Source organism: Monodelphis domestica, chromosome 3 (assembly GCF_027887165.1).
Source record: "Monodelphis domestica isolate mMonDom1 chromosome 3, mMonDom1.pri, whole genome shotgun sequence".
In the NCBI taxonomy this organism is placed as follows: domain Eukaryota; kingdom Metazoa; phylum Chordata; class Mammalia; order Didelphimorphia; family Didelphidae; genus Monodelphis; species Monodelphis domestica.
In genome coordinates, this window is record NC_077229.1 from 262,522,628 (window position 1) to 262,548,901 (window position 26,274).

General features: G+C 37.2%; 1 protein-coding gene across 4 annotated transcripts in view; it reads left to right on the plus strand.

Annotated features, from left to right (window-relative positions):
- Positions 1–3,298: 3,298 nt before the first annotated feature.
- Positions 3,299–26,274, plus strand: part of LAMA1 (laminin subunit alpha 1) — a 155,665-nt gene continuing 132,689 nt past the window's right edge. The window contains exon 1 of one of the 4 annotated variants that reach the window (XM_007487695.3): positions 3,299–3,499. In XM_007487695.3, the coding sequence (XP_007487757.2) occupies positions 3,424–3,499 (76 nt within the window). In that variant the 5' untranslated portion in view covers positions 3,299–3,423. Of the gene's footprint in view, positions 3,500–23,910; positions 24,020–26,274 lie in introns of those variants that run through there. The other 3 variants (XM_007487697.3, XM_007487696.3, XM_016431684.2) reach the window with 3 other exon arrangements.

Genomic DNA, 26,274 nt, shown 5'->3' on the forward strand with positions numbered 1-26,274 from the left:
AATCTTGCCCCAGATACTTACTAGCTGTGTGACCCTGGACAAGTCACTTAACTCAATTTGCCTAAGACCCACATCTATAAAATGAACTGGAGAAGGAAATGACAAACTACTCCAGTATCTTTGCCAATACAATCCCAAATGGAGCCACAATGAGTTAGACAAGAATGAATAGCAATAATGATGTTTTGCTAAATGACTGGCCCTTTCCCTCCTAAAGAACTAGATAACTTCCAGTGGTTCTCTTCCTTAATATGACCTCTGCTTTTCTCTAACCACTGGTTCATTTTAACTTCCAAGCCCAAGGTTCAGCTCAAGTATATGCAAACCTGAGAGCCATTGAACAACTGAACACCAGAACAAGAATCTCCTTGCTAGAGGCCAACTCTGATGGACATTCTGTCTAGAAAATTCACATATCCTTCAGAAGCAGAAAGGGAGAGGGCTCCTTTGGGCAGATATCTTTTACTTGAGGGACAAGTCAAATGAAATAACAGTGTGCAGTGCATTTTCTTTAAAGTGTTATTTAAAGACTAATATGGAAGTATGTTATGAATGATTACATGTATATAACCCAGATCTCTGAGTTACCATCTCTGAAGGGGAGAGGGAAAGAAAGGAGGGAGACAATTTGGATCTTATAATTTTGGAAAATTTATGCCGAAAATTGTTATTCCATGTAATTGGGGAAATGAAGTATCTTTGAATTAAAAAGTATCATTTAAGTCGAATAACATACATAAAGCACTTGGAAAATTTTAAGGGGTTATATAAATGCTAGTTACCTTGGTGTCAATGATGATGATGATGATGTCAGTGTTCAGAGGCAGAAAGCAATCATTAATAGGGCAATCTGTTCTGATGTTTGGGATTTATAAAATGCAGATGATGTTAAATAAAAAGTCCTTACTAGGTAGTAAAGAACCTAAAAGGAAATGTATGTAAAGTACTTGTGACCACAAAGTACTTAATCAGTGTTCCCTATTGTTATTCTTACTTAGACATTCAGGAGTGTAACTCCAGGAAAGGGAGTTTAGAGGCTTATTTAGAGAGCTTGCCTAATTTTAAGTGGTGGTAATTCTCTCTGAAGTGTACATTTTAAGATTTTCTATTCACTCACCAAATGCTCTGACTATTGGCATCCTTGACAAAATCCATGAGCTCACAATTGTGTTAGTAAGGAAGTAAAATGAACTGTCTGAAATCTAAACTGAATTTCTAAGTAGGAGAAATAGACAGTTTTTTTTTAATTGAATATTTCTCCATGGTTACATGATTCATAATTCCACCCCCCCCCAGTCTTTCTTTCCCCTTCCCACAGCTGACAAGCAGTTCCACTGGGTTATCCATGTATCATTGTTCAAAATCTAGTTCCATGTTATTCATATTTACAGTAGAGTAATCTTTTAACATCAAAACACCAATCACATCCCCATCAAACCACGTGATTGATCATATGTTTTTCTTTTTCTTTTCTACTCCCACAATTCTTTCTCTGGATGTGGATAGCGCTCTTTCTCATAAGTTCTTCTGGATTGTCCTGGATCATTGAATTACTGCTAGTAGAAAAGTCTATTACATTTGATTGTGCCATAATTATCAGAGAGATGGGCAGTTTTAAGAATAGAAAGTTAAAATAGTAGCTGTTCTTAAGAACTCTCAAGTCCTGAAGAACTTTTTCTGTCATAATCTCCCCCACTTATCTCCTCCATTCTGTCTTTTCTCCTCTCCCTGATACTCCAAAGATTCTGAATACTTACATCATGAAAACATGATGCCGAATTTTGAACTTAGAAACCAGGGCCTGAGCTTTTTCATCTATTCTCTGCATACATTTATAATGTCCATTTTTAGAAGGTCAAATTCCATGTTTATGTTCTATCCTTTCTTCTCAATTATTCTATTTGAATCTTTCTGATAAAAAAGGTTTTGTAGCAGTTTTTAAAAAGTTATATAAATGATGTTCCTCTTAAGCTTTTTACATAAAGATAAACTTATTTCTATATGAGAATAAAAGTAGAATTCCATGAAAGAGCCTCTAAGGACTTCTATTCAACTTATGTGTTTATCTTTTGAGTTTTTTGGCTTGTCAGGAAAGTTATAGAAATCTTTGTTGAAATGGGTATACAATAATAAAAATGATAACACATTTACATTGAGCTTTAATGTTTTAGTTAATGAAATATTTTCCTTAAAACACCTTTGTAAGGTATTTATTATCTCCATTTTATTATTATCATTGTCTGCAAATATTTCCATTTTACAATTGAGGTAACTGAGGCTCAGAAAGGCTTAATTGGCCATGGTCACATATCTAGAATGAGTCAAACAGAAGACTCCTGATCCCTTGTTCTCTGCCTTGATAGTGTTATGATTTCTTTAACAGCAATGAAAATTAAAGTTAAAATTCTTAGCAAGTAACAGGTATAATCTCACAAATGACTAAATCCCTTGGAGTCTGTGATAAAATGACTCTTCTTTGTATGAATATAAAAGTGGGTAAATGTCCATGCACATTTAAATTCATTATAAAGTACATGCTGAATTTCTCCCCCACCCCACTTCCCAGTACCCCATCACCACTACTTCAATCCTTGTTTCCATCTGGCCTCCCCTAGTCTAAAACTATGAACTGTTCAGAAACTGACTAGTCATTTCAATTCCATGGCTACCATCTAACTGTGGGCAGGGATGTTTGGAAGTAGATCAGTCCAGAGGGAGCCCAGATGGCAGGGCCACATAGTGGGGTAAAGGGCGGGCCAATAGATCAAATAATTTCTTGAAATCCTCTCCCTTGGGCCACTTTGCTCAGCTTACAAAGACTGCTTAACTCCATCAATATGAACCTGTTTTTCTCCACCCATCCTCCCCCAGTCATTGTTAACTTCCCTTTCCAGTTACCTCCATCACCTTGGTTCCATGCGGGTTCAGGACAAGTCAGAATAGAAAGAAAAGGATGATGGGGGAAAGTGCGAAAATTCTTCAACAGCTTCATACTAGGTCTATTAAAACCCAAATGAAAGCCTTCCATTATTGACTGGAGGCTGCGAAGTCCTGAGAACTAAGAAGATACTTAGTTCCTCTACAAAGCCGTGCCCACTAAATCCAGCAAAAAGAAGGCAAATAAAGTTAAGGTCCCAAATAGATCAGCTCTTGGGGGGGGGGGGGCGGGATATTAGTGGTAAACTTCAACCTTTAAGTGTCTGCGGGACTGGGTTGGCATGGTTGGGAGCCTTCCAGTAAAGCAAGAGGAGGGGACTGGGTCCCGATAAGGAGGGGGTGGGGACGGAGGGGGAGGGGTTTTCCAGGCTCTTGGGAGTGGGAAAGCCAGAAGAGTTTCGCACTCCAGCTAAGTAAAGGGGTCAGCAGCTTTTCTTCCCCGGAGAAGCTCTGGTGGCTGTTTGCAGCTGGAGGCCAGGGAGGGAAATGCTCCGCTGCTGCGGTCTAGGACTGCTCGTAGCAGTGCTGCTGCTGTGGACAACCGGGCAGTGCCAGCAAAGAGGTGAGTCTGGAGGTGCCAGTCGCTGTGCCTGGCTTTGGTCCCAACTCCGGGGTGCTGCTTAGGGAGAGGATGGGTGGAATGTTGAAGAGATCTATCCTTCTAGCAGGATCCCGGCTAAGCCTTTTGGCTTCACCAATTGCGGGGCAAAAGGGAGTGCGCGTGGAAATGCAATTCTCTCAGGTTAGCTGATGATCCTGGGTTAGAGTGCTCCAAGTTGTCAGCATTGGGCAACCCAGCCCGGAGCTGTGAAGGAAACCCCAGAGGGACCTTCTGGCTCCGGGACAGTAAGGTTCTCAGACGTCGGTTCCCTGGGAGACAGGAGACCATGTTCCTTGCTTGGAGAAAAGTTTTGTTCTGCACAACAGAACTGATTGAGCTACTGGAGAAGTCTAGGACATGCGTTGGGAGCGATGTGATTTATTTTCTTTGGATAGGGGTCCGGTAGCTTGGCGGGAGTGTGTGTGCTGAAGGGGGAGGTGTAACTGGAAGGGGAGATAAAAGAGACAACCCAGTTGGCATCCTCCGACTTTACTGTTCCCAGGACTCCTGCGTGGAAGATTTCTGTTGTGTAATTGTTGGGCTGAAGGTGGGGGTGGGTTCACTTGCTAACCCTCGGGTAATGCTGCTACCCCCCCTCCCGCCCCCCACCCCTGCGCCCGGAATGAATGGGGCAGGAATTCTCCCGCAAGCTTCTCATTGTCTGGTTGCAGGAAGTCAAACCGTGTCCCCTTCTCCCCTTTTTCCTTCTCCCGCCTTCAGCTCTGGAAGGCTTTGCCAAGTTTGGCAGCCCAGGAGCACTCTGCCCTTCCCTGCCCGATCTGCGTCTCTCCTCCTTCGGGATGAATGGATGGAGCGGAGGAAGTCTGCAGGATCTCCCGCCCCATAGCTTGTTATCTGGAGGAGAATCCGGATAGTGCTGCACTGGGCAGATGGCGTCCGGGCAGACTGATGCTCCCCTTTGCTCTTTGTGCAGCCCCCGAAGTGGCCAAACCGGCTTTTTCCTAGAGTGCGTAGAGAGAGCGCGCGCGCGAGAGTGGTCACTCCTGGGAACCCGAGATACAAGGAATTCAGGCTGTAAATTTCTGGGGTCACATTTTTGCCTCTTAGTTAGGATGCCTCGTGCTTGCAGGGTTGTTTGGAGCTGGACAATCCTGTAGTATTAATCCTCCCCCACCCCTCCCCAAAACGGCCATTCTTCCCCATTCTCAGTACATCAACACGGTTTCTCATCTCCCAGACACACTATTGAGTAAAGTATCAGGCAACGCGCCTCGCTGGGGATAGTAAATATTTGTTGAATAAATAAATAAATGTACAGTCAACAATATATACAATTGGACTTACTACGCAAATACAAATCCCTTTGGAAAACCTAATAAAGTCTAACAGGAGAGCGAGGGCTCGTATTTAGCCAATTCCAACAGGCACCGACTGAGACTAGATTGTATTGTTTCTGTTACATTTAATTTTACATAGCAGATTAAGGAATGCCAACATTTTAAAGCAATAAACTTCGATTCCTTTTTTGTTTGAAACTAGTCTCCTTGCTAGTAGCAATTAAGTAGTTATTACTTAATAGGAAATCTATGGAAACTGGGAAAATAAAATGCTTAGTATTTTGAAGATCTATAAAATTGAGGTGTCAGTACATCCCCCATAATGTATATAAAAATAAGAGTTTTTTTTAAAAAACACAATAAACAATCTAACAGGTTTCTAGAATACACAATGATAAATATGTATCTGCTCTACACCGAACCCCAATAATTTACCAATAGATTACTTGGGAAGATTGGAGGCTTCCCGGATTTTTGAGATCTTGTATAGATAGAAGAATGAAGCCTTTGGATCTCCTGAGTAACTAGGTCCTCACACCATATTTGGTAAATTTGCCAGTTCTGTCCCTGAATCTGCCTTCTTCTGCATTCTTTACCAAGAATGTAGGTCAATATTTAAATTCCCTTAACTATTATCCATAGTCAGTAAAATATACCAAAGGAAAAGCATAGACATAGCTGAGTATTAAGCTACTGCTCAGACAAATTTGTACTTGGTTTAACCTCCACATGTGATCCATTCTTTGAAAATGATCATTGTGTAACAAAATTGGACAGCTAGGCATTTTTCTTTCTACTCTTTGAATAATCTATCAAAAGAACACTTGTAACTATGGTATATTATTTCATCCTCACTATAATTATAAACGAGAGTAAGAAATGTATCTAATTAGGTTACTAAGAAGGACTTAATTTTCTAATAAAAGACAGTATTGTTTAACCCACAATTATGGCGATCACTAAAGTAAAGATATAAGTCAATTTGAAGGTTAAGTTGTTTGCTATTCTGTATCACAACCACGTTTTCCATTAGCATGAGACCAAGGCAAGACAGATGTGCAAGTATCCCAAGAATCTCTTTAAATTCTTGTTGTGTGAGGAATAAAAGACCACTGAAATTTTAGCAATTTAAATGGTTTTAAAATGTGGCAAACTTGAAAGATGTGTGCTTTGCTTTGTTTTGAAAATATGCTTTTTTTTTTACCTTTTCTGTAACTTTACTCCCAAAGTAAATGCTCGTAGAAAATAGTTATCTTCAACAGTTGGAAACAAGGATATGTGTTATTGGTTAACATCACAGTTCAATATTCTAGACTTTTACCTCTTCCTCCTTTCTTTTCTTCTTTTCCTAACATTAATTGCAAAGGCTACATCTATAACTACTTAATGCTGAATGTTTGAGAATTTAAGAGCTAAACATGAAATATTTTTTAAAAAGCTCTATCATATCATTTCCATATCATTTGCCACTTTTAGTCTTAAGTTAAATTAGGAAGCATATCATAATATTCTTTTGGCACAGTTGCAACTAACTTAACACAGCCAACATTTGTTCATCTTCAATATTCTGTGGATATCATTTATCATATTTTATATCCTCAGAATCTTATCTTCAAACTCTAGGCACAAATAAGGGATTTGTATAATTATACTTCAGAATATCTTCCAAGATAAACCTCTGCTTGAAACTCTTTTCATCTTGAGAATCCTTTCTGATTCTTCATTGAGGTAACTCACTATCTTATCTCTTCTATATAGAACAATTCCTCATACTGTAGGATGACCTTACACTGCCCAAACATTTGATTCCCCCTTTATGTACTACCCCTTTTACTTGTATGGGATATTTATTCAATATATGCACTTTGTGAGATATTGTATTGTCTTGCTTGTCCATTCATATGAAGCAGGTCTTGGCTGCTAGAGTGGTGTTTTCCCAGTCCCTTTGGCATAGGAAACAACCTATTCTTGTTTGATTTTTGTGATATCTATCTCTTCCTACAAGTTTTATAATAATAGCTAGCTTGCATTATATACCTTGTTTCATTTGATCCTTATAGCAACCCAATGTGTCAGGGACTATAATTTTTAAAGCAAAATAAAACTTGCAGGAACAATCTTTTATAGAAAAAAGTCAGGATTGGGAAACATTTTGCAACAAAATAGACCAGTGCTTTTTTTAATATGACCAACTAAGTTTGTTTGAATCTTGCACCACAGGATGTTTAAAATAATGCAGATAATTCTGATAAATCAAGGGGCTAATGTACTCCTCAAGAGTACAGAAGTTTAAGTGGAGACAGATGATTACGTTCATTTATGTTTGAGTCCTTATTTAGCCCACTCAGCTTTATCTGCATTGCTCAGAGATATTGAATAAATTAGGTTATCTGTAAACACATGTACTTTATCCTAATATAGTCTCATAAGGGACATGCTCTCATGTTTGTAAATATTCGTTATTTCTTGTTTAATGTAATAGTCATTTGAAAGCCTAGTGAAATACACATATTTGTTTAAAAATAATATGTAAAAATGAAGTGAAATATAATTCATACATTTGGGTTCTGTTGGAACAAGCCTGGCTGGGAATTATTACTACTGAAAATTCCTTGGTGCATTGGGGTTCATCTAATTTGTATCTCATTTGTGTGGAGAGCGATAGTCTCTAGGTAACCATTTAAAGGCACTAAATCCTTCAAATCTGTTCTTTGTTTTGATAAAGCCTGGTCTGGGGACCTTTCTTTACTGGGGTTTAAATTTTCTGTGACCTTGTCTTTTGTTTGGAGCCTGGGGAAATACAATAGGGTCAGAGAGATTCCCAATCTGTCTGCTGGATAACATTCTTGTCAAGGTAAGCATTCCTCTATCTCCAAGAGTTAATCCAGAAAGCATCTAAAGAAAGGATGGAAGAGAACTAAAAGCACCCAGGATTGCAAATGGGCTCCTTTCCTCCTCTTGTTTCTCCTTTTTAGGGAAAAGTTATTTGAAGTTTCTGAATCATCCCACTTTTAAAATTATCATTGAAATCTGGTGATCAGCAGGTAATATTACTTAAATTCTCGTACCAGAGCATCTTGCTTGGGTTATTACCAATCGACACAGTAAACTTAAATCAATGAGTACTTATGGGAAGTGCCATCCTTTTTCGCTTGCCCCAAAGTATTTCCTTCATTTCTATCTGTTGCTCCATGTTTCCTGACAATGTTTCAGGAAGTTCTCTAAAACAATAGTAAATGTTAAAGATGCTTCGACTAATAGTTTGTTTCTCTCTTTTTAATAGAAAAATGATTATCATTCTAAAGCATCCTTTGCACACAGTTTCAATCAAATTTTGCACAGGATTTCAATCAAATCATTGTGCTTCTACAATGGCATTCTCCCAGCCTTCAGTCCTTTCCCACTCCAATCCATCTTGCATACAGCTGCTACACTGATCTTGTTAACACTCCTATTTCAAAATGTCAGACCTCTGGTGTGGAGCTTCTAATGGCTCCATGTCACCACTCTGATACTACCCTACCTATCTAAATTTATTCTCAATGGCTCTTTAATGTGAGTCCTAGAAATAAATGTTCATTTCTACCTCTATTTCTTTGTTTCAACTGTCTATACTACATGAACTCTTCTTACCTCCAGCTCTTTATTGTGCAGCTTTCAAGGTCCATATCATATTCTACTTCCATTAAGTTTTGCTTGACTATTCCAATCTGTAATGATCCCCATCTCTTTGATAAATTCCTGTTGTACTTTTGATGAAGGGAGAAATTGCATTTAGCCAAGTTCTTTCTTTTTTTTTTCCCCTCCTCTGTTTTTGAGTAGCTGTTCCCACTTCATGATTCTATGATTTGGTTACTTTGTGTACTTATACAAATGAGATGTACACATAAATCATTTTGTAAATCTTAAAGTGATACATACATATATAATAATAATAATTATTATTATTCCTTCCACTTTCCATCCCCAAACCACCCATTTAGGAAAACAGATGAGTTTCAGTGGCCAAAAATTAATAGCTTTCTTCATGAGCCTCCTAACTGTCCTTGAGCGACAAACATACATGTCTCATTGCTTAGAGAGCTAGACAAAAGCTACAGCTTTTGAACCACTGACATAACCTTCCAGAAACCAGGATCACTTCCATGCCACGGAAATATAAGAGGATTTTAGGGGAGTCCTATCCAATGGCTGCCCCAGGACAAAATTTGGAGAGCTATACTCATGGGCCTGGGTTCAGGTCTTTTTTCATTTGCTCTTCTCTCCTCTCATAACATATTTTTCTTCCATTGTATTCATTACAATCCAATTTATGTCATTGTTTCAAATGATCAAACTTAAAATGAAAATTATTCATCATAACAAGTTGTACAATGCATAGTACTTTTTAAAAACCTAGAAAAATTAGAATCAAGACTAACCAATATGAAAGGAATTTTGGAGTATTAACTATGTACATAGTTGAATTGAAACAGAAATATAGTTTCCTGCTATGGTTAACTTGCCGCTAGTTTAATTATTACACTGTTCCTTCTAAGTGCCTCTCATTTGTAAAAAAAAAATATCTGTACTTTCTTTTGTAGGCCCAACCTTGCCAGAAACATTTTATTAATTTTTTATTATTCTAAATTAAGGATTTTGCTATTTAGAGAATTTATAGTCTCTTCATGCCCTTAGATAGCTAACAAGTTATTCTGAAATCATTTTATATGATTCTCAAATGAGAAAAATTTCAGAATGTAATGAAATATAGAGTTCAGGATAAAAGTTCAATAAATAGTTTGTTTCATCAAATAGCATAATAGTCACACAACTTTTGCCATACCCTTGAAGAATCTTTTTCCTAAAATCATTCAATTCCTCTTTGATCACTACCTTTAAGGATTTTCCTTTTCACCCAGTCAATACCACCTTAACTTCCATTAGTTCAAAATAATCAAAGAAACTTCCTCTTTAAAGTGAATCATTACTCTAATGCCTTTAGGGCTGAGGAAGGAGGCTACTTATTACTCCTAGGTGTATCAGTCTAGGGCGCCATGTCTGAGCCACCTCCTCTAATTACTTTGTAGGAGGAGTCCTTCCTGATCTGATCTGAGAGAAGGGAACAGGATATTATTTAGGAACTGATAGGTAGAGACTGATAAAACTTTACTTACAGATTAGTATGAAAGTTTAAGACTAGGATTATTTTTTAAATGTTTTAATATTATTTCTGAAAAAGAGAGTAGGGGTAGGAAAAGTTTTATTTGCTTTTAGATATTATTACTCCTATTTATCTTCCAGTTTAGAGACAGTAAAATATCTGAAGATGGTACATCTAGGTTCTGACCTCTGTTCTTGTTGGGGGGGGTGGGAGAGAGGGAAGGGAGGGAGACAGACAGACAGACAGACAGAGAGAATTATCAGAATTCTTTAGTCTTTGAAAATTGTTTGTTTTTACAGTGTTATTATTATTGTATAAATTGTTATGCTGCTCCTGTTCTGCATCAGTTCAAGTAAGCTATCCCTAGGTTTCTCTGAATTTGTCCCGTTCATCATTTCTTTCTCACAGTAGTATTCTATTATATTCACAAATACCATAATTTGTTTTCAGGTCCTTGCCACTTTAAAAACAATAATCTGGCATAAATATTTTTGTATGTTTATGAAGGAATGCCATGATTTTGAAGGCCTTCACCACTCTAGTTGCACTCTTCTATAATACTCTATGTAGCTAGTCATTGTCTCTTCTAAAATGTAGTGCCCAGGACTAGACATCATCTTCCAGATGCACTCTGAACAGAGAAGATTATGTCAGAACAATTGCATCTTTTGCTCTGTTTTCTATACTTCTGTTAGTAGCCTAAGATCTTATTATCTCTAAATTTTCTCTAGCCTTGGGAAGTCTTCCATGTTTCACATTAAAACATTTAACATATTCTTGAACCTAAATCTTAACACATAAAGTTTTACTTTGGATATTATACCAATGCTAAGAGGCAGTACCATGTGGATCTTAATGCTTTAAATGAATCTATAAGTATTTCATATAATATCATCCTTCTTCATTACTGAATAAAATCCTTTCAGGGTTTTATATCCATTATATCTTGGCTATCTTGAATTCAAATTTGTTCTCAAGACATATACTAGCTGTGTGACCTTGGATAAGTCACTTAACCTCTCTCTGCTTGAGTATCTTCATCTGTAAAATGTGATTAATAATAACATCCACCTCCCAGGATTATTGTAAGGATGAATTTGGATAATGTTTGCAAAGAATTTTGCAAAACTTTTTTCTCTTTGCAAATCTTAAAGCATTATCTAAATATCATTATTATTATTACATAACTAGATAATAAATTCCTTGAAGGCTGAGATCATATCTTATGTTTTTATTATCTCTTGACAGCATAATGCATTATACAAAGATGTTGTTCAGTTTCAATTGAATCCAACTCTTTGTGACCCCATTTGAAGTTTTCTTGGCAAAGATACTGGAGTAGTTTACCATTTCCTTCTCCAGTTCTTACAGGAGGAAACTAAGGCCAGCAGGGTTAAATGACTTGCTCAGGGTCATACAACTAGGACTTATCTGAGTCCAGATTTGCACTCTTTAAGATGAGTTTTCCCAACTTCAAGACTCTGGCCCTGACTCTCCATCTACTGTGCCACCTAGTTGCCTGACAAAATAAATGCTCAATAATTTGTTCTTTGACTCCCTTGTTCTTACTTCTCACTCATGATGCTCCACACCAACCCTTTGTTTTGGAAAACCGACCCTTTTACTATGACCCAAATACAGACTTTTCTTTTCCCATTTCTGTACTTTTCCTCACACATTACCTGGACCTTGAATGCTTTCACTCAACTTTTTAAGTCCTTTAAGGACTACCTCTTAAGCCCACTCTTAATGATTTCCTTTATCACCTTATCTTGAAGTTATCACAGATCAGAAAATTCTTGAACTTAAAGATATAAGGTATCTAGCAGATCATCTAATTGGATTTCCTCATTTTAGAAGTGAAGAAACAGAGTCCCAGGAAGCAAGTGTCAGCTATGAAATTTAAGCTCAGATGTTCATAATCCAAACCCAGTACTTTCCCCATTGTACCACATTGCATCCTATTTTTCCCTTCTCTGAACTTTTATGAAGAATGTATTAATCATTTAGAATTTTTCTTTGTGGTTCTTTTACTGTTACTTCTCTTTTCATGAATTAATGGCTTGTTTCCCCAAGTAGGTGAGACACTTTAAAAAGAGGTACACTTTCTTATAGTTTTCTTATCACTAACAGCACCCAGTCACAGTAGATTCTTAATAAATATCTGTTGATTAACCTTTTATTAAAACTACTGTTTTCACTTTTGATTATATGGCTACTTATAAAATCTCTTCATTTTCAAAAAACTTTTGTCAATATAATCTTACTTTTATAGCACTGGGCTACCTAATTTGTGTTATATTTAAAAAGACCTTTGAATTTAGAATAAAAATTTGACTTTGTCTTATTTACTATCCCTCTGACTTTAGAATATCATCTAAGAACTTTACTTTCTTCACCTGTAAAATGGAGATACAATATGTAGGATTGTTGTGAGGCAAGAGGCTTACAAATGGATATATATGAGCTAAAATGATTCCTTTTACCAAATCATTTTCTTTAGCTTAGAAGTTTTCTAATTGGAGATAGTTCATAGCATAGTAGAAAGAGCATTGGATTTTTTACTCTGTGGACCTGGGTTCAAATTCTGTCATTTACTATCAGTGTGACTGTAGGTAAGTCACAACTTCTCAGGACCACAGGTTACTCTTTAGCCAAATAAGGAAGTTTAAATTATGTGGATTCTTTAAGGTGGATCCTTTCTACCTCGAAATATATAATCCTATGACAATAGATCAATTTGATCAAACCACTGATCCATTGGGTTAAACTACTGGATTAAAGGATCCTCTCAGCTTCCCCTTTCTTGATTGACCAGCATTTAACTGAAATAATCTTTGAATTGGGTATATGTTTCACTCTATCCTAAAACCCTGATTATATTCTCCAGAAATTAATTTCCAACTATGAAGTCCAGAAAGTAGATGAGTGATTATTCAGGAGTCAGCTAGGTGACTCAGTGAATTTAGAGCCAGGCCTAGAGGTTGGAGGTGCTGGGTTCAAATAAGGCCTCAGACATTTCCTAGCTGTGTGACCCTGGGCAGGTCACTTAAACCCCATTGTGTAGCCCTGACTACTCTTCTGCCATGGAACCAATAAATAGTATTAATTCTAAGATGGAAGGTAAAGATTTAAAATAAAATGAATGATTTTTCTAGTAAGTATTAAAAATCCGTAAAGGATTATAACTATATTAATTTATTGTAGTTATTTGAGAATATATACTTTCAAGGGATTTGGATGAGTCCTGTTACTTCTGTAACAGAGAAATACAATATGGAAGGATTCTGATAAGAGTAAATGAGGAGTTTCATGATCCAAAGGGAGACATATGTGTTTTATAGAAGGTGCACATGCGTTTTATATCCTCAAAAAACATAACCACTTCTTGATAAATTCCTGTTATATGCAACATTTTCACCTAAAATAAAGCTCTTAAAGAAAGATTTGGCCTGATGTGCCTCTGCCTCCAACACAGTTTGTTCCTTTCAGGAGGAACAGCTGCTCTCCTTCAGGCATTTTGTGTGGAGGCATACTTACACTCTTAGTGACAGTAGTATTTATGTTGCAGGTGAATTTTTGTTCTATTTTTAAAATCCCCTGCTTGATAATCAAGTAAAAGAACAGTCAGATTTTTAGAAGTCCAAACCTAAAAATTCTTTCCCAAATGATGTATGTGTATAAGGGACTGTATTAGATTCTTCTCCAAGCACTCAAACATCTTGTATTGTTTAAATGCCTACTCTAATACGTAGAATGAAATCCATAATTCCAAAGAGTTTATACTCTAAAGAATATTTTATTTAATTATTTTTCTTTCAGCAATTCCAAGAAAGATATGTCTGACTTTATGTAGCAAGTGTGTCCTTGAAAAGTTGTGCACAAGTTTGTTGTTTCCAAAATCATAGAATTGTGGAATTTCAGGGATAGAACGGGAAACATCTGGTCCAATACTTAACTGGGCAAAAGGATCTCCTCTATAACATCTGACAAGAGGTCATTCTTGTTTGGTCATTTCAGGCCTGCCTGACTCTTTGAAACCCTATTTGGGGTGTTCTTAGCAACAAATTGGAGTGATTTGCCATTTCCTTCTCTAACTCATTTTACAGATGAGGAAAATGAGGCCAAAAGGATTAAATGACTTGCCCAAGATTACACAACTTGGAAGAATATGAGGTTGAATTTGAACTCAGGAAGATGAGTCTTCCTGATCCAGACACTCTATCCACAGCACCACCTAGCTGGTCCAGTGATTGACTATCTTTCTTTATTTGAAAAACTCCAGTGGGGAAAACCCTCCCTACTTCTTAAGACAATCTCTTCTATTTTTGTATCAATCTGTTTGTTACAAAGTTTTCCCCTTACATCAAATCTAATATTCCTTCTTTACAACTTCCATTCATTGCTCCTAATTGTGCCATCTGAAAATGAGCTAAATCCAATTTCTCTTCTTTTTGAAATACTAAAGACAGCTATTGTGCTGTCTTGCATCTCCAACTGCCTTTCAGACATCTAAAACCGAATGCCTAGTAGACATCTTAAACGCAAAACATCCAAAATTGAATTTATTATTGTTCCTTCTAAACACTTCCCCTATCCTCTCTCGCTCGCCTTCTTATTACAGTAGAGAGCAGCACCATCTTCATAGTCCTTAAGGTTCCCAATGTGGAATGTGGAAGTCATTCTGGTTTCCTCACTATCACTCATCCCCATTTCCAGTTGGGTGTCCTGCAACATCTTTTTAAGTATTCACTCTCCTCACCCCACTGTAGTGTGGTTCCTCATCACTACCCTCCTTGATTACTACAGTAGCCTGTTGGTGGGTCTTCTTCCCTGAAGCCTCTCCCTGCTGTAATCCATCCTCCATTCATTCACTAAAATGTTTTTCCTAAAATGTAGATTCTGCTGATCCAACCATTCTATGGGAACTGCCCAAAGGGCTATAAAACTGTGGATACCCTTTGATCCAGTAATACCACTACTGGGACTGTATCCCAGAGAAATAATAAAAAAGGGGAAGGGGCCTACTTGAACAAAAGTATGTATAGCAGCTTTTTGTGGTGGCAAAGAATTGGAAACTGAGGGGACGACCATCAATGGGGAATAGCTGAACAAATAATGGTATAGGATGTTGATGAAGTACTCTTGTGATGTAAGAAATGATGACCGAATGATTTCAGAAAGAGTTGAAAAGATCTATGGGAAATGATTCAGAGTGAAATAAGTAGAACCAGGTCAACAATGGACACAGTAGCAACAATATTGTACAAAGATCAACTGTGAAAGACTTAGCCATACAGTGATCCAGGACAATTTTGAAGGACTCATGAAAAAGAATGCTATCCACCTTCAGAGGAAGATCTGTTGGAGTCAGAATACAGACCAAAGTGTACTCTTTTCCACTTTAGTTTATTTGTGGTTTTATTGGGGAGTTTTGGTTTTATATGAATATTCTCCTATTATGATAAACAATATGGGAATGTTTTATATGATAATACATATATAGCCCAAATATTTGTTTGTTTTCTTCTCTTAAGATTGTAAGTTCTGGGGGCAGCTGGGTGGCTCAGTGGATTGAGAGCCAGGCCTAGAGACGGGAGGTTCTAGGTTCAAATGTGGCCTCAGACACTTCCCAGCTGTGTGACCCTGGGCAAGTGACCCCCATTGCCTAGCCCTTACCACTCTTCTGCCTTGGAGCTAATACACAGTATTGACTCCAAGATGGAAAGTAAGGGTTTAAAAAAAAAAAGATTGTAAGTTCTGTTAAAAAGTAAAAGAACTGGACAACGATCTGAGCAAGACAGGCTTTATTGTAAGAACTACAGGTTACAAAAACCATGGCCTACAGTTTAACATTTCCTTGAGGGCAGGTTCTCTCTTTTGCCCTTTTTTGTGTTCCCAACATTTAGTATCATATCTTGCATCTAATAAGTTCTTAATAAATGTTTGTTTGATTGATTATTCTTCAACTGATTCACATATGGCATAGACTCAGGAGAGGCCCTTCACCATTCTGCTTGCTTTCTTCTGGATTCTCTACAACTCATCAGTATCCTTAATGGATGCCCCCCAGAATTTAAGATTAGTGTTCCAGATGAGCTGGGACCAGAGGACTATCATCTCCTTAATTCCCAAATATCTAATATTCTCCTCCCCTTAGCGATGCTTTTCCTCTCTTCTCTTCTCCTTTCCCCTCCACCCCACCTCATCTCTCTCTCCCTTCTTCTCTCCTTCATTCCTCCCCTCCCCTCCCTAGCATTACTGGCAGGTCCCACCAACTTGGCCCAGACCTTTCTTAATCTAGACTAAAGACCACATTGATGTCATTTTAAAGAAGTTAACTCATTAAATGTATATTTCTACTGCATTTTAACTTTGTCTTTTGTAGAGGATAAATGTTTTCATAAGATCATATACTTAGAACAGAGAGGGGCCCTAATATTTTTCAGCTCAACATTCCCATTTTATCTATAAAGAAGCTGAGTTCCAGATACTTTGAGACTTGCCCATTGTTACAGAGTTTAGAGGGGATAGAACTAAGGTTTAAATCCAGGGACTTGACTCCAACTCCAAATCAATCACTCTTTCTACTATTCCATATAATTATCCACCAATCCCAGCCTCACTTCTCAGACAATTTGCCTAGCAATTGCTTGCTTGGTCAAATCTTCCCATTTTGTATTGGCAAATTGATTTTTGGATGCAAATAACTTATTCATTTCAAATAAATTGGCAAAAGTTATATACACATGAGTATACGATCATATTTTAATGACAAATAATTTTGAAAAAGAAAATAGTGAGGCACTAATTTATATTTTGGATAAAAATAGATTTTCATTTACATGATAAATCCTCAGTTATTTGGTTGCCAGGTAAAAGGAGTTCCAAAGACAATTCAAAGAAATCAGAGAAAACCATTGCTTCTTCTCCAATGGCTTCTCCTCTTTTCCCCCCCACCATCCAGTAGCTGAAAATATCAGTATCTGGACTGAGATTGGGATTGATCGCTTTGGTTTGAATTATAGACGTAAAGCCATAGAATGGAGTGAGATTGATAAATCAAGTGGCTATAGAAGCCTGATCTCCTGGCTACCAAAATGCTGTAAGAAAGGGAAATTCAGCTTAAGGAAAAGAAAAGATTCATTGATTAAAGTACATTGAGAATGGAAAAGAAAGAAGAGACAGAAATAATGGAGATAATCAAAGTGGAATGAGGATAGGAGAAAGTGGCAAAATATGGCAAATTTAACGTCAATCTCAGAGAAAGAAAGAATATGAAACTTTGTGATTGGTTTTCTATCTCAGCCCCTCCTCCACTGGCTCCCTGCATCATGGGTAGCACCGTCTAGAAGTCAGAGAGACCTTGTTTATGCCTGTGTTGTCTAGTTTATTTGAAATAGGGTTCATTTATGTGATTTACTCTTGTTATTCTTCTTCAGTCATGTCTGACTCTTCATGACCTCAAGAACCTTAGCACACCAATATTGTCCATGGGGTTTTCTAGAATAAAAAGATACTGGAGTGGTTTGTGGTTTGCCATTTTCTCCTCCAGTGATTAATGCAAAGAGAGGTTCAATGAACTTACCCACAATGTCACACAGCTAGTAAATGTCTGAAGTTGGATTTGAACTCTATCCATTGAACCATGTAATAATTAAAATAGCTGAGGTTATAAACTGTAGTGATTAAAATAGTGGAAGATATAAATTGTTGTAGATAAAAGAGTGGATGAGTAAATTTTGACTGCAGAAAATGTTTCACTACAGTGTCTTGTTTTTAAACCAAATATAAGGTGGTCGCCAGGGAAATGTTCCCAATTATGAATATATCCAAGTCAGCTGGGTTTTATAGAGATTTAATTAATTACAATGAGGAATTAAAGAAAGAGAGAAAGAGTAAGAAAGCAATAAGTATGAAGGGCCTTAAGCCAACATGGCCTAGATCTGAGTCTTAAGAGAAAGATCAGTCAGTCCTTAATCACTCACCATAAGATCTGTTCAAGCAAGGATTCAGACACCAGTTCAGCCAGCCATTATTCTCCAGAGAGGGATTCTTCTGACTGACTTCAAGAGACTGTCCCAAGAGCCTGTTTCCAGAGCTCTCTCCCAACAGCCTCCTTAGAGACTGTTCCTCCAATAGCCTCCTTAGAGACTGTTTCTTCTTGCCTTATATAGGGAATTTTCTCCTATGTCACCTCCCCTAAGTTCTTCCATCTACCAATCACAGTAGACGTTTTTCAAAGGACAGACCATTCTTAGTCCACACCTAAGAAGGTGTAAATTTTTGAGTAATTCATACCAGGAAAGCTCTGAGTAAGTTTCTCAGCTCTTTGTTCCTTGTAAATGCACAAGTTGCTTGACCTTTATAGGTACTTATCTTAAGAACTTTTTGCCATATTATAAGTATGGATTTAAATACTTTTCATTGTTCAGAAAAGAGTTTGCAACTTTATCTTCCCCTAGGGCAGACTTAAGTAAGTGAAGTAGAGTTCTCACATTCCTGATCTAAGTAGAGTTCACTGCCCAAATGGGGAATGGTCTTAATCCAATCTTATGAAGTAGGGTCTGGGAATTTTTAAGGTTCACAATCATCTAGCTGCTAGGATCCTCTGCCTTAACATTTTTGTTTTTGTGAATTGCAGCAGAATACATATCAAAGGAAGATTCTTTTTTTTTTTTAAATTTTATAGTATTTTATTTGATCATTTCCATGCATTTTTCATTAAAGACAAAGATCATTTTCTTTTCCTCCCTCCCACCCCCCCGTGGCCGACGCGTGATTCCACTGGTATCATATGTGTTCTTGACTTGAACCCATTGCCATGTTGTTAGTATTTGCATCAGAGTGTTCGCTCCGAGTCTTTCCTCTGTCATGTCCCCTCAGCCATTGTAGTCAGGCAGTTGCTTTTCCTTGGTGTTTCTATTCCCTCAGTTTGTCCTCTGCTTTTGGATAGTGTTTTTTTCTCCTTGATCCCTGCAGATTGTGCAGGGACATTACACCACCACTAATGGAGAAGTCCATTACGTTCGATGATGCCACAGTGTGTTTGTCTCTGTGTACATTGTTCTCCTGGTTCTGCTCCTCTCGCTCTGCATCACTTCCTGGAGGTTGTTCCAGTTCACATGGAAATCCTCCACTTTATTATTTCAAAGGAAGATTCTTAATTATTTTCTATCAAAAGAAAATGATCTCAAATAATTGTCTGGATGTTGGATAGCTTTAATTCAAAACCCAGTCTAGCTATGTTCAGAGAGAATGACTGGATCTCCAAGTGATTTCTTTTGGCTCCAATTGTCAATTAAATTGTCTATTAGAGCTAAAGGGGACCTTGGAGATTCTCTTAGCCAGGGGTCCTGATACCTGATGCCTTTTTTATAGGTGAGCTAAGAATGAATTTTTACATCTTAAAATACAATAGAAATATAAAAACCATCCTTAGCTAGGACCATACTTATGGACTTCGAAGGAGGGTGACACTTTGTGTTGGTACATAAAGAACCTAGTCTTATGAAATAATGGAGCTTTAAAGGAGGTAGAAAAGTATGTGAAAATGATTTATTGTTATAATCCAGTGGAAAAGAACATTATCTTAATCCCTGAGGTAGAACTTGACCTGCTCATTTACAACTCACTGGCTAGCCTTATGCAGATTACCCATCTCTATGCTTTAGCTTCTCTATTAGATAATGCATAGGTTAAGAAATAATTTCTCTTTATCTATTTTATCAGATTGGTTCAAAAGGACAATGAGGTTATAATAAAGACATACTCTGAGGAAAGTCTGAAAAGGCCATTTAAGGGGGAAAAAAACCAAACCTCATTCAAAGAAAAAGTGAAAATACATTGGAAAGAGAATCAAGGACCCTGGGTTTTAGTCATAGATATTCCAGCAGTGTGACAGCTAAATTACAACTTCTTTTGGCCTTATTTTCCTCTCTCTCTCTCTCTCTCTCTCTCTCTCTCTCTCTGTATCTGTATCTGTCTCTGTCTCTCTTTCTCTCTCTGTTTTTCTTAAAATGTAGATTCGACTGATGCAACCATTCTGGAGGCCAATTTGGACCTGTGTCCAAAGGGCTATAAAACTGGATTTTACCTTTTGATCCACTAATATCACTACTGGTCTGTATCCCAAAGAGATAATAAAAAATGGGAAAAGATTGGTTTGTTCAGAAATATTGATGGCGGCTTTTTTTTTTTTTGGTGGCAAAGAATTGGAAATTAAAAGTATGACCATCAATTGGGGAATGGCTGAACAAATTGCAGTATATGATTATGATATAAGAAATGATGAAGAGGATAATTTCAGAAAGAGCTGGAAAGATCTACAGAAAATTATTCAGAGTGAAATAAGTAGAGTCAACATTGGACATAATAGCAAAAACATTGTACAAGACTTGGCTACTCTCATCAATACAAAGATCAGGGACAATTCTGAAGGACTTATAATAAAGACTGCTCTCCACTTTCAGAGAAAGATCTGTTGGAGTAGGAAGACAGATAGAAGCATGCTATTTTTCACTTTAGTTTACTTGTGGGTTTTGGTTTTATATGACTGTTCTTTTACAACAAGGAACAATATGGAAATATGTTTCACATGATAATACATATACAGCCCAGATCAAATTATTTACCATTTCCGTCATAGGGAAGGGAGAGGAGGGAAGGAAACAATTTGTATCTTAAAACTTCAGAAAACATATGTAGAAAATTGTTATTACATATAATTGGAAAAATAAAATATCTTCTAAAAAAATAAAATGTAGGTTCTTTCTTGTCATCTGCCCTAGTCATCGAATTCTGGTATCTTCCTATTGACTTCAGTTCAAATCCAACTTCAGACTTTTACTAGCTATGTGTGTGACACTTTGGGGAAGTTCCCTGAACCTTTTTGCCTTAGTCACCCAAGGAGGAAATCCAGCCACTCCAGAACCTTACTCAAGAAAACCCCACTGACAATATTAGTGTGCTAGGGTTCTCAAGGTCATGAAGAGTCAGACAAAAACAAGAATAATCACATAGATGAACCTTTCTTCAAGCAAACTAGACAACACAGGCATAAACAAGGTCTCACTGACTTTTACACTATGCTTCCCATGATCTAGACAGTTGGTGGGGGAGGGAATGAGATGGGAAAAAACCCATGCAGTCTCATACATAGTAAATAGATTAACTTTTCCATTTCTCTGAGACTGAAGTTAAATATGCCATACTTTGCCACTTTGACCTAATCTTAATCCACTTTGAATCACTTCCATTACACAATCACACACACACACACACACACACACACACACACACACACACACACTCTCACTCACATTGTTTGGGTCAGTGGTTCTCAAAGTTTTTGTCTTGAGATCTCTTTTCATTCTTTCAAATTATTGAGGACCCCAAAGAGCTTTTGTTTATATGGTTTATATCTATCAATATTTACTGAATTAAAAATGCAAGCATCTGAATATTATTAAGGAAATAGTTTTGACCTTGTGGATGCACTGAACAGGTCTCAGGAAATCCCAGCTGTCCCTAGACCACTTTGAGAACCATTAGATTAGATAAAGGACAACTAGGTGGCTCCTTGAATAAAGTACTGAGCTTGGAGTCAGGATGACTCTTCTTCTTGAGTTCATATCTGGCCTTAGGCACTTACTACCTCCAGAACTCTGGACAAGCCACTTAACCTTGGTTGCCTCATCTTCCTCATTTGTAAAAAAAGATGGAGAAGGAAATGTTGAACCACTCCAGCATCTCTGTCAAGAGACCCCAAATGGGGTCACTGAGATGACTGAAATGACTCGACAGCAAAATTCATCCAGAATGTGCGTGTGGAAAGCATCCTTATTTTATTGTATAAATTTTAAAAGTAATCATTTAAATAACTTTGAGAAATGTATTATCTTTATTATCATTTGGATTTTAGAATGTAAACTCCCTTAGGCAAGATTAGTTCCATTCTTTGTACTTGCATACCTAGTACCTAGCAGAGTGCCTCTTAGAGGGAAGCACTTAATAAATGCTCATTGATTTGATCTTTGTGTGGACACTTCAGGATATTATTAAGGACAACAAAGAAGGGTCTAAGAGTCACACATCAAAGAGAGTGATAGCATGAGTCTGTGCATTCTGACTTTGTTCTAATTTGTTAAAGCGCTAAAAGACATTGAATCCAGAATGGAGAAGGTGAGTCCCTTGCTGTATTCTGACATATATGGTGTTTTGTATTGTGGTTTTTTTTGCTGTTGGTTACATTTGAGGGAGGATAGTGACAAAAATGAGGCAATCAAAATAGGGGATACCAAGATTGTTTTGTAGAGTACCAGGATCTATCAAAGCAGTGCTAGGACTAACAGCAGTAGTAGTAGTCTCTCGGTAACCGAGGATGATGATGGTCTTTGTGTGTTTTTGTGCACAAAGACACTTGTGCATGAAGATTTAAGTGGAAAAGTCAGTGCACAGAGACAGTCCTACTCTCTCGGCATTGGAAGCCTGGGTCCAGTGGCATGAAAAGTTGTTACACCTGGAGACTTCCTCAGCTGCATTGGGTGGCCGTCTTGTCTTTTGTGCTCCAACATGCCCTAAGCACTACAGAGTGCTTTGCTGCATCGCCATCTCAGCCGTTGAACCTTCTTATTGGTTTCTTCCGTCTGTTCAGCTGAAGCAGTCTTCACATCCTGGGTGAGCAAGGCCCTGGTTCACCGGGGTCGACAACCCAATGGCTACCCTCACAAGGTTTAGCTGGCCTGTGGAAGCCGTTGCCCGGGGTGTGGCCGCTGCCGCATGCTAGCAGCTACTGGGAGCCACAAGTGAGAGCTGGGTGTCAGGTGGGGGTCAGAGGCTGGAGAGCTGCCCTAGGAGGGCATGACAAGTCCTCCATACCAAAGATATTACTCCTCCCTGAGCACCCCATACAGAATTTGACAATTATAAAAATAATTATCAGTTAATAAAAACAATAAAGTAACTGTAATAATAGCCAGCATTTATATGGGGCTTTAAGATTTACAAAATACTTTACAAGATGATAGTTAAAACAACCTTGACTAGTCAGTACAATTATTTCTAGATGACAGATGAGGTTAAGTGATTGCCAAGGACCATACGTATATTTGAATTTGTCTTTCTAAATCCAAGTCTAATTTACCCAGGGCATCATACTCTTCTATGAGAACTGCTTTTTCTATCTACACTTTTGAGTTGCTCTGTTGGTTAATACAATCACTACTCAACCCCACTGCAACATACTCAGCCCAGTTCTATTCCCAAGATTCCAGTGCTGTAACATCCTTCTCCTAAGGGCATGCCCTTCCCCAACCTAAAGGAAATAATTGGAAAGTCTCCTTTCAGCACAGACTGCCCCATTCATGATTGTGGCTACATTAAAACTATCTCTTTTTCTTTTTTAAACCCTTCTATCTCAGAATTGATACTAAATATGGGCTCCAAAACAGAAGAATGGTAAGGGCTAAACAATGGGAGTTAAGTGACTTGTCCAGGATCTCACAGCTAGAACTATATGAGGCTAGATTTGAGTGTAGGTCCTCCCATCTCCAAACTAGCTTTCTAGCCACTGAGCTGCCTACTACATCATAAAAAGTAACAAAATATGAAAAAATTTAAATGATTTGCCCAAGGTTTCTTTTTTTATTCAAAATTTTACAAAACCAAATAAAACAAGCATTTCAAAATACAAAGAAAAAGAAGATTGTCCAAAAAAGAAATCACTAATCTCTTATATATTGAGTTTACTTTTCTTAATATACACTTAATAAATTCCATTCACATATATTCCACCCTCCCCAGCATCATCCCATTCACAAGTGTTCCACCCTTCCCAGCATCATATATTTCACTATTGTCGCCTTCCTGCCCCACCCTCCCTGCATCACAAAAGGGGTTGAACATATTCCTATAAATTGAGAGGTTCCTGTCGACTTGCTCTTGAGTATCTTTAACTATGAATAATGTTTTCTCGAATCTATACTTTTTGTCAGCCTATCGCCTGTAATGCGATTTCTAAGTTAGTGAGATTCATTCCACGTAAGTAAAAATTTTGACTTTCTATTTTAGGAAAAATTCCCAGGGGGAGATCATTACAGGAATATCTGCATATGTATCTAAAAAAAGTTTATACCTCACCCTAAAAAACAGGTACAATCCCCCAAATAATGATTTTATATTTAAGTTTAAAGCCTGAACAAAAAAAAAATGTTATCCATTCCCCTCATTGCTGTTGTTATTTTTAATCTTATCATATATATATATATATATATATATATATATATATATATAAATAAAATGCAACACAGAATAGTCATCCTCATTTACTACTTAGGGTAAGAATGTTACAATGGAACTAGACCTGTTTGGACTAGTAGTACTTTTCAATGGATCCATTCTTCTTAGAATGCTGTCCTTTATTCCACATTCTAGGGATTCTTTTAGCAATTCTAAAAACAATCTCTCCAATTAAAGCTAACTAACTAGAAGTGGTTTCTAATTTTGGCCTTTTTTGGAAGAAGGTTACATGGGATAAGAAGCAAAAGGACTTGAAATAAGTCAGGGAAACTATTGTGATTTGGAGAGTTTGGAAATTGGGAATTGGGAAAACTAAATAAGGGTGACTTAAGGTTAAATGGAAGGAAAATAAGAATGATCATACGACTTGAAGGAGAATGGGTTAGAACTAATGGAAGAAGGTTAGAAAAAGAAGGGAAGGTACTGGAAAAGAAAGTCGAGCAAAAAGAGCAAAGGAGAAGCAGAAATTGTGGAGGGACTAGAAGTGAAAGATAAATAAAAAGACTTGAGAAGGTAAATTGCTAAAACAAACTAAGACAATTTGATGACAAGGCAAGAAGTTTTGGCATCTTCCAAATTTTAGTGTTTTTTAAATAAAAGCTGGTTTTTCAGGGGTATGATGTATGCATTACTATTCTATAATGCTATGTGCCTGTGGATTTTTTACAAGTATAGGTCTTAAATTTGGAAATAAATACCCATGTAGACTAGCAAGATAGAATATAAAAGGGATCTCAGTTGTAAATAGTAAATCCAATAAAATAAAGGTTTGTGTATCTTCTCTCCAAAAAAAAAAAGGAAAGGAAAAGAATGATAAACAAATAAACAAATGAATAAATAAATGGAAAAATAGATAAACAAAAAAGTAAATGAATGAATGAATAAGACAAAGGAAATAAAGTTGGATGTAGCTATCTTGGGGCTAGAAAGAAGAGAAGTTAACAAGATGAGTAGGCAAGTTGGTTTGACCCACAGAAACATTGCCACAGCAGTTCTAGAAGGAAGCTACTTGAAAAAATGACAAAAGACCAAAAATCTCTCTTCCAGGAATTGTAATGTAGCTAGGAGAATTTTGCAGGGATAACATATAGACTGTGATGTAGAGTTTTGGAATTTATCAGCATGGAGAAGTTAACTGAACACATGGGTTGATGAAATAAATCAAGAGACTAAGTTTTGAGAGAAATCAAAAGGGCTTTAAGGGGAAAAGAAAAGAGGGAATAAGATATACTATAGTTCAGCAGTTCTCTAGCTTTTTGATATCAGCATCTTTTTATACTCTTGGGTGTCAGGATCTTTTTAATACTCCTAAAAATTATTGAATTCTCTGCCCAAAGATCTTTTGTTTGTTATCTCCCTCACCATATTATAGTAGTACTACTACAAATATTGCTTTTATATATGTTTTTAAAGTTTGCAAAATACTTTACAAATATTATTTTATCCTCATCAATCCTAGAAGGTACGTATAATTATTATGCCCACTTTACAGATGAGGAAACCAAGGCAGACAGAAATTAAGTGATTTGCTCAGGGTAACATAGTGAGTATCTGAGGCAAGATTTGAACTTAGGTTTTTCTGACTGCAGGCTAGTGTTCTACCTGCTTTACTACTTAACTGTCTCTTTGTAGCTATCATCTCTTTGTTGTCATCATTGTTAGGTCATGTCAGTCCTGTCTGATTCTTCATGAACCCCATTTGGAGTTTTCTTGGCAAATATACTGGAATGGTTTGCCATTTTCCTTCTCCAGCTCCTTTGACAGATGAGTAAACTGAGACAAATAGGGTTAAGTGTCTTCCTTGCCCAGGTTGCATATCTAGATAAGTGTGTGAGACTTGATTTGAACAAAGGAACTTCCTGGCCCCAAGCCTGGCACTCTATCCATTTGCCATTTAGTTACCCAGCTCATGGTATAAACTTTATACTATAACGCATCTCATTTTCTGACCTCAGAATCCCCTGTCCCGTGAAATGAACTAAAAAACAAACAAACAA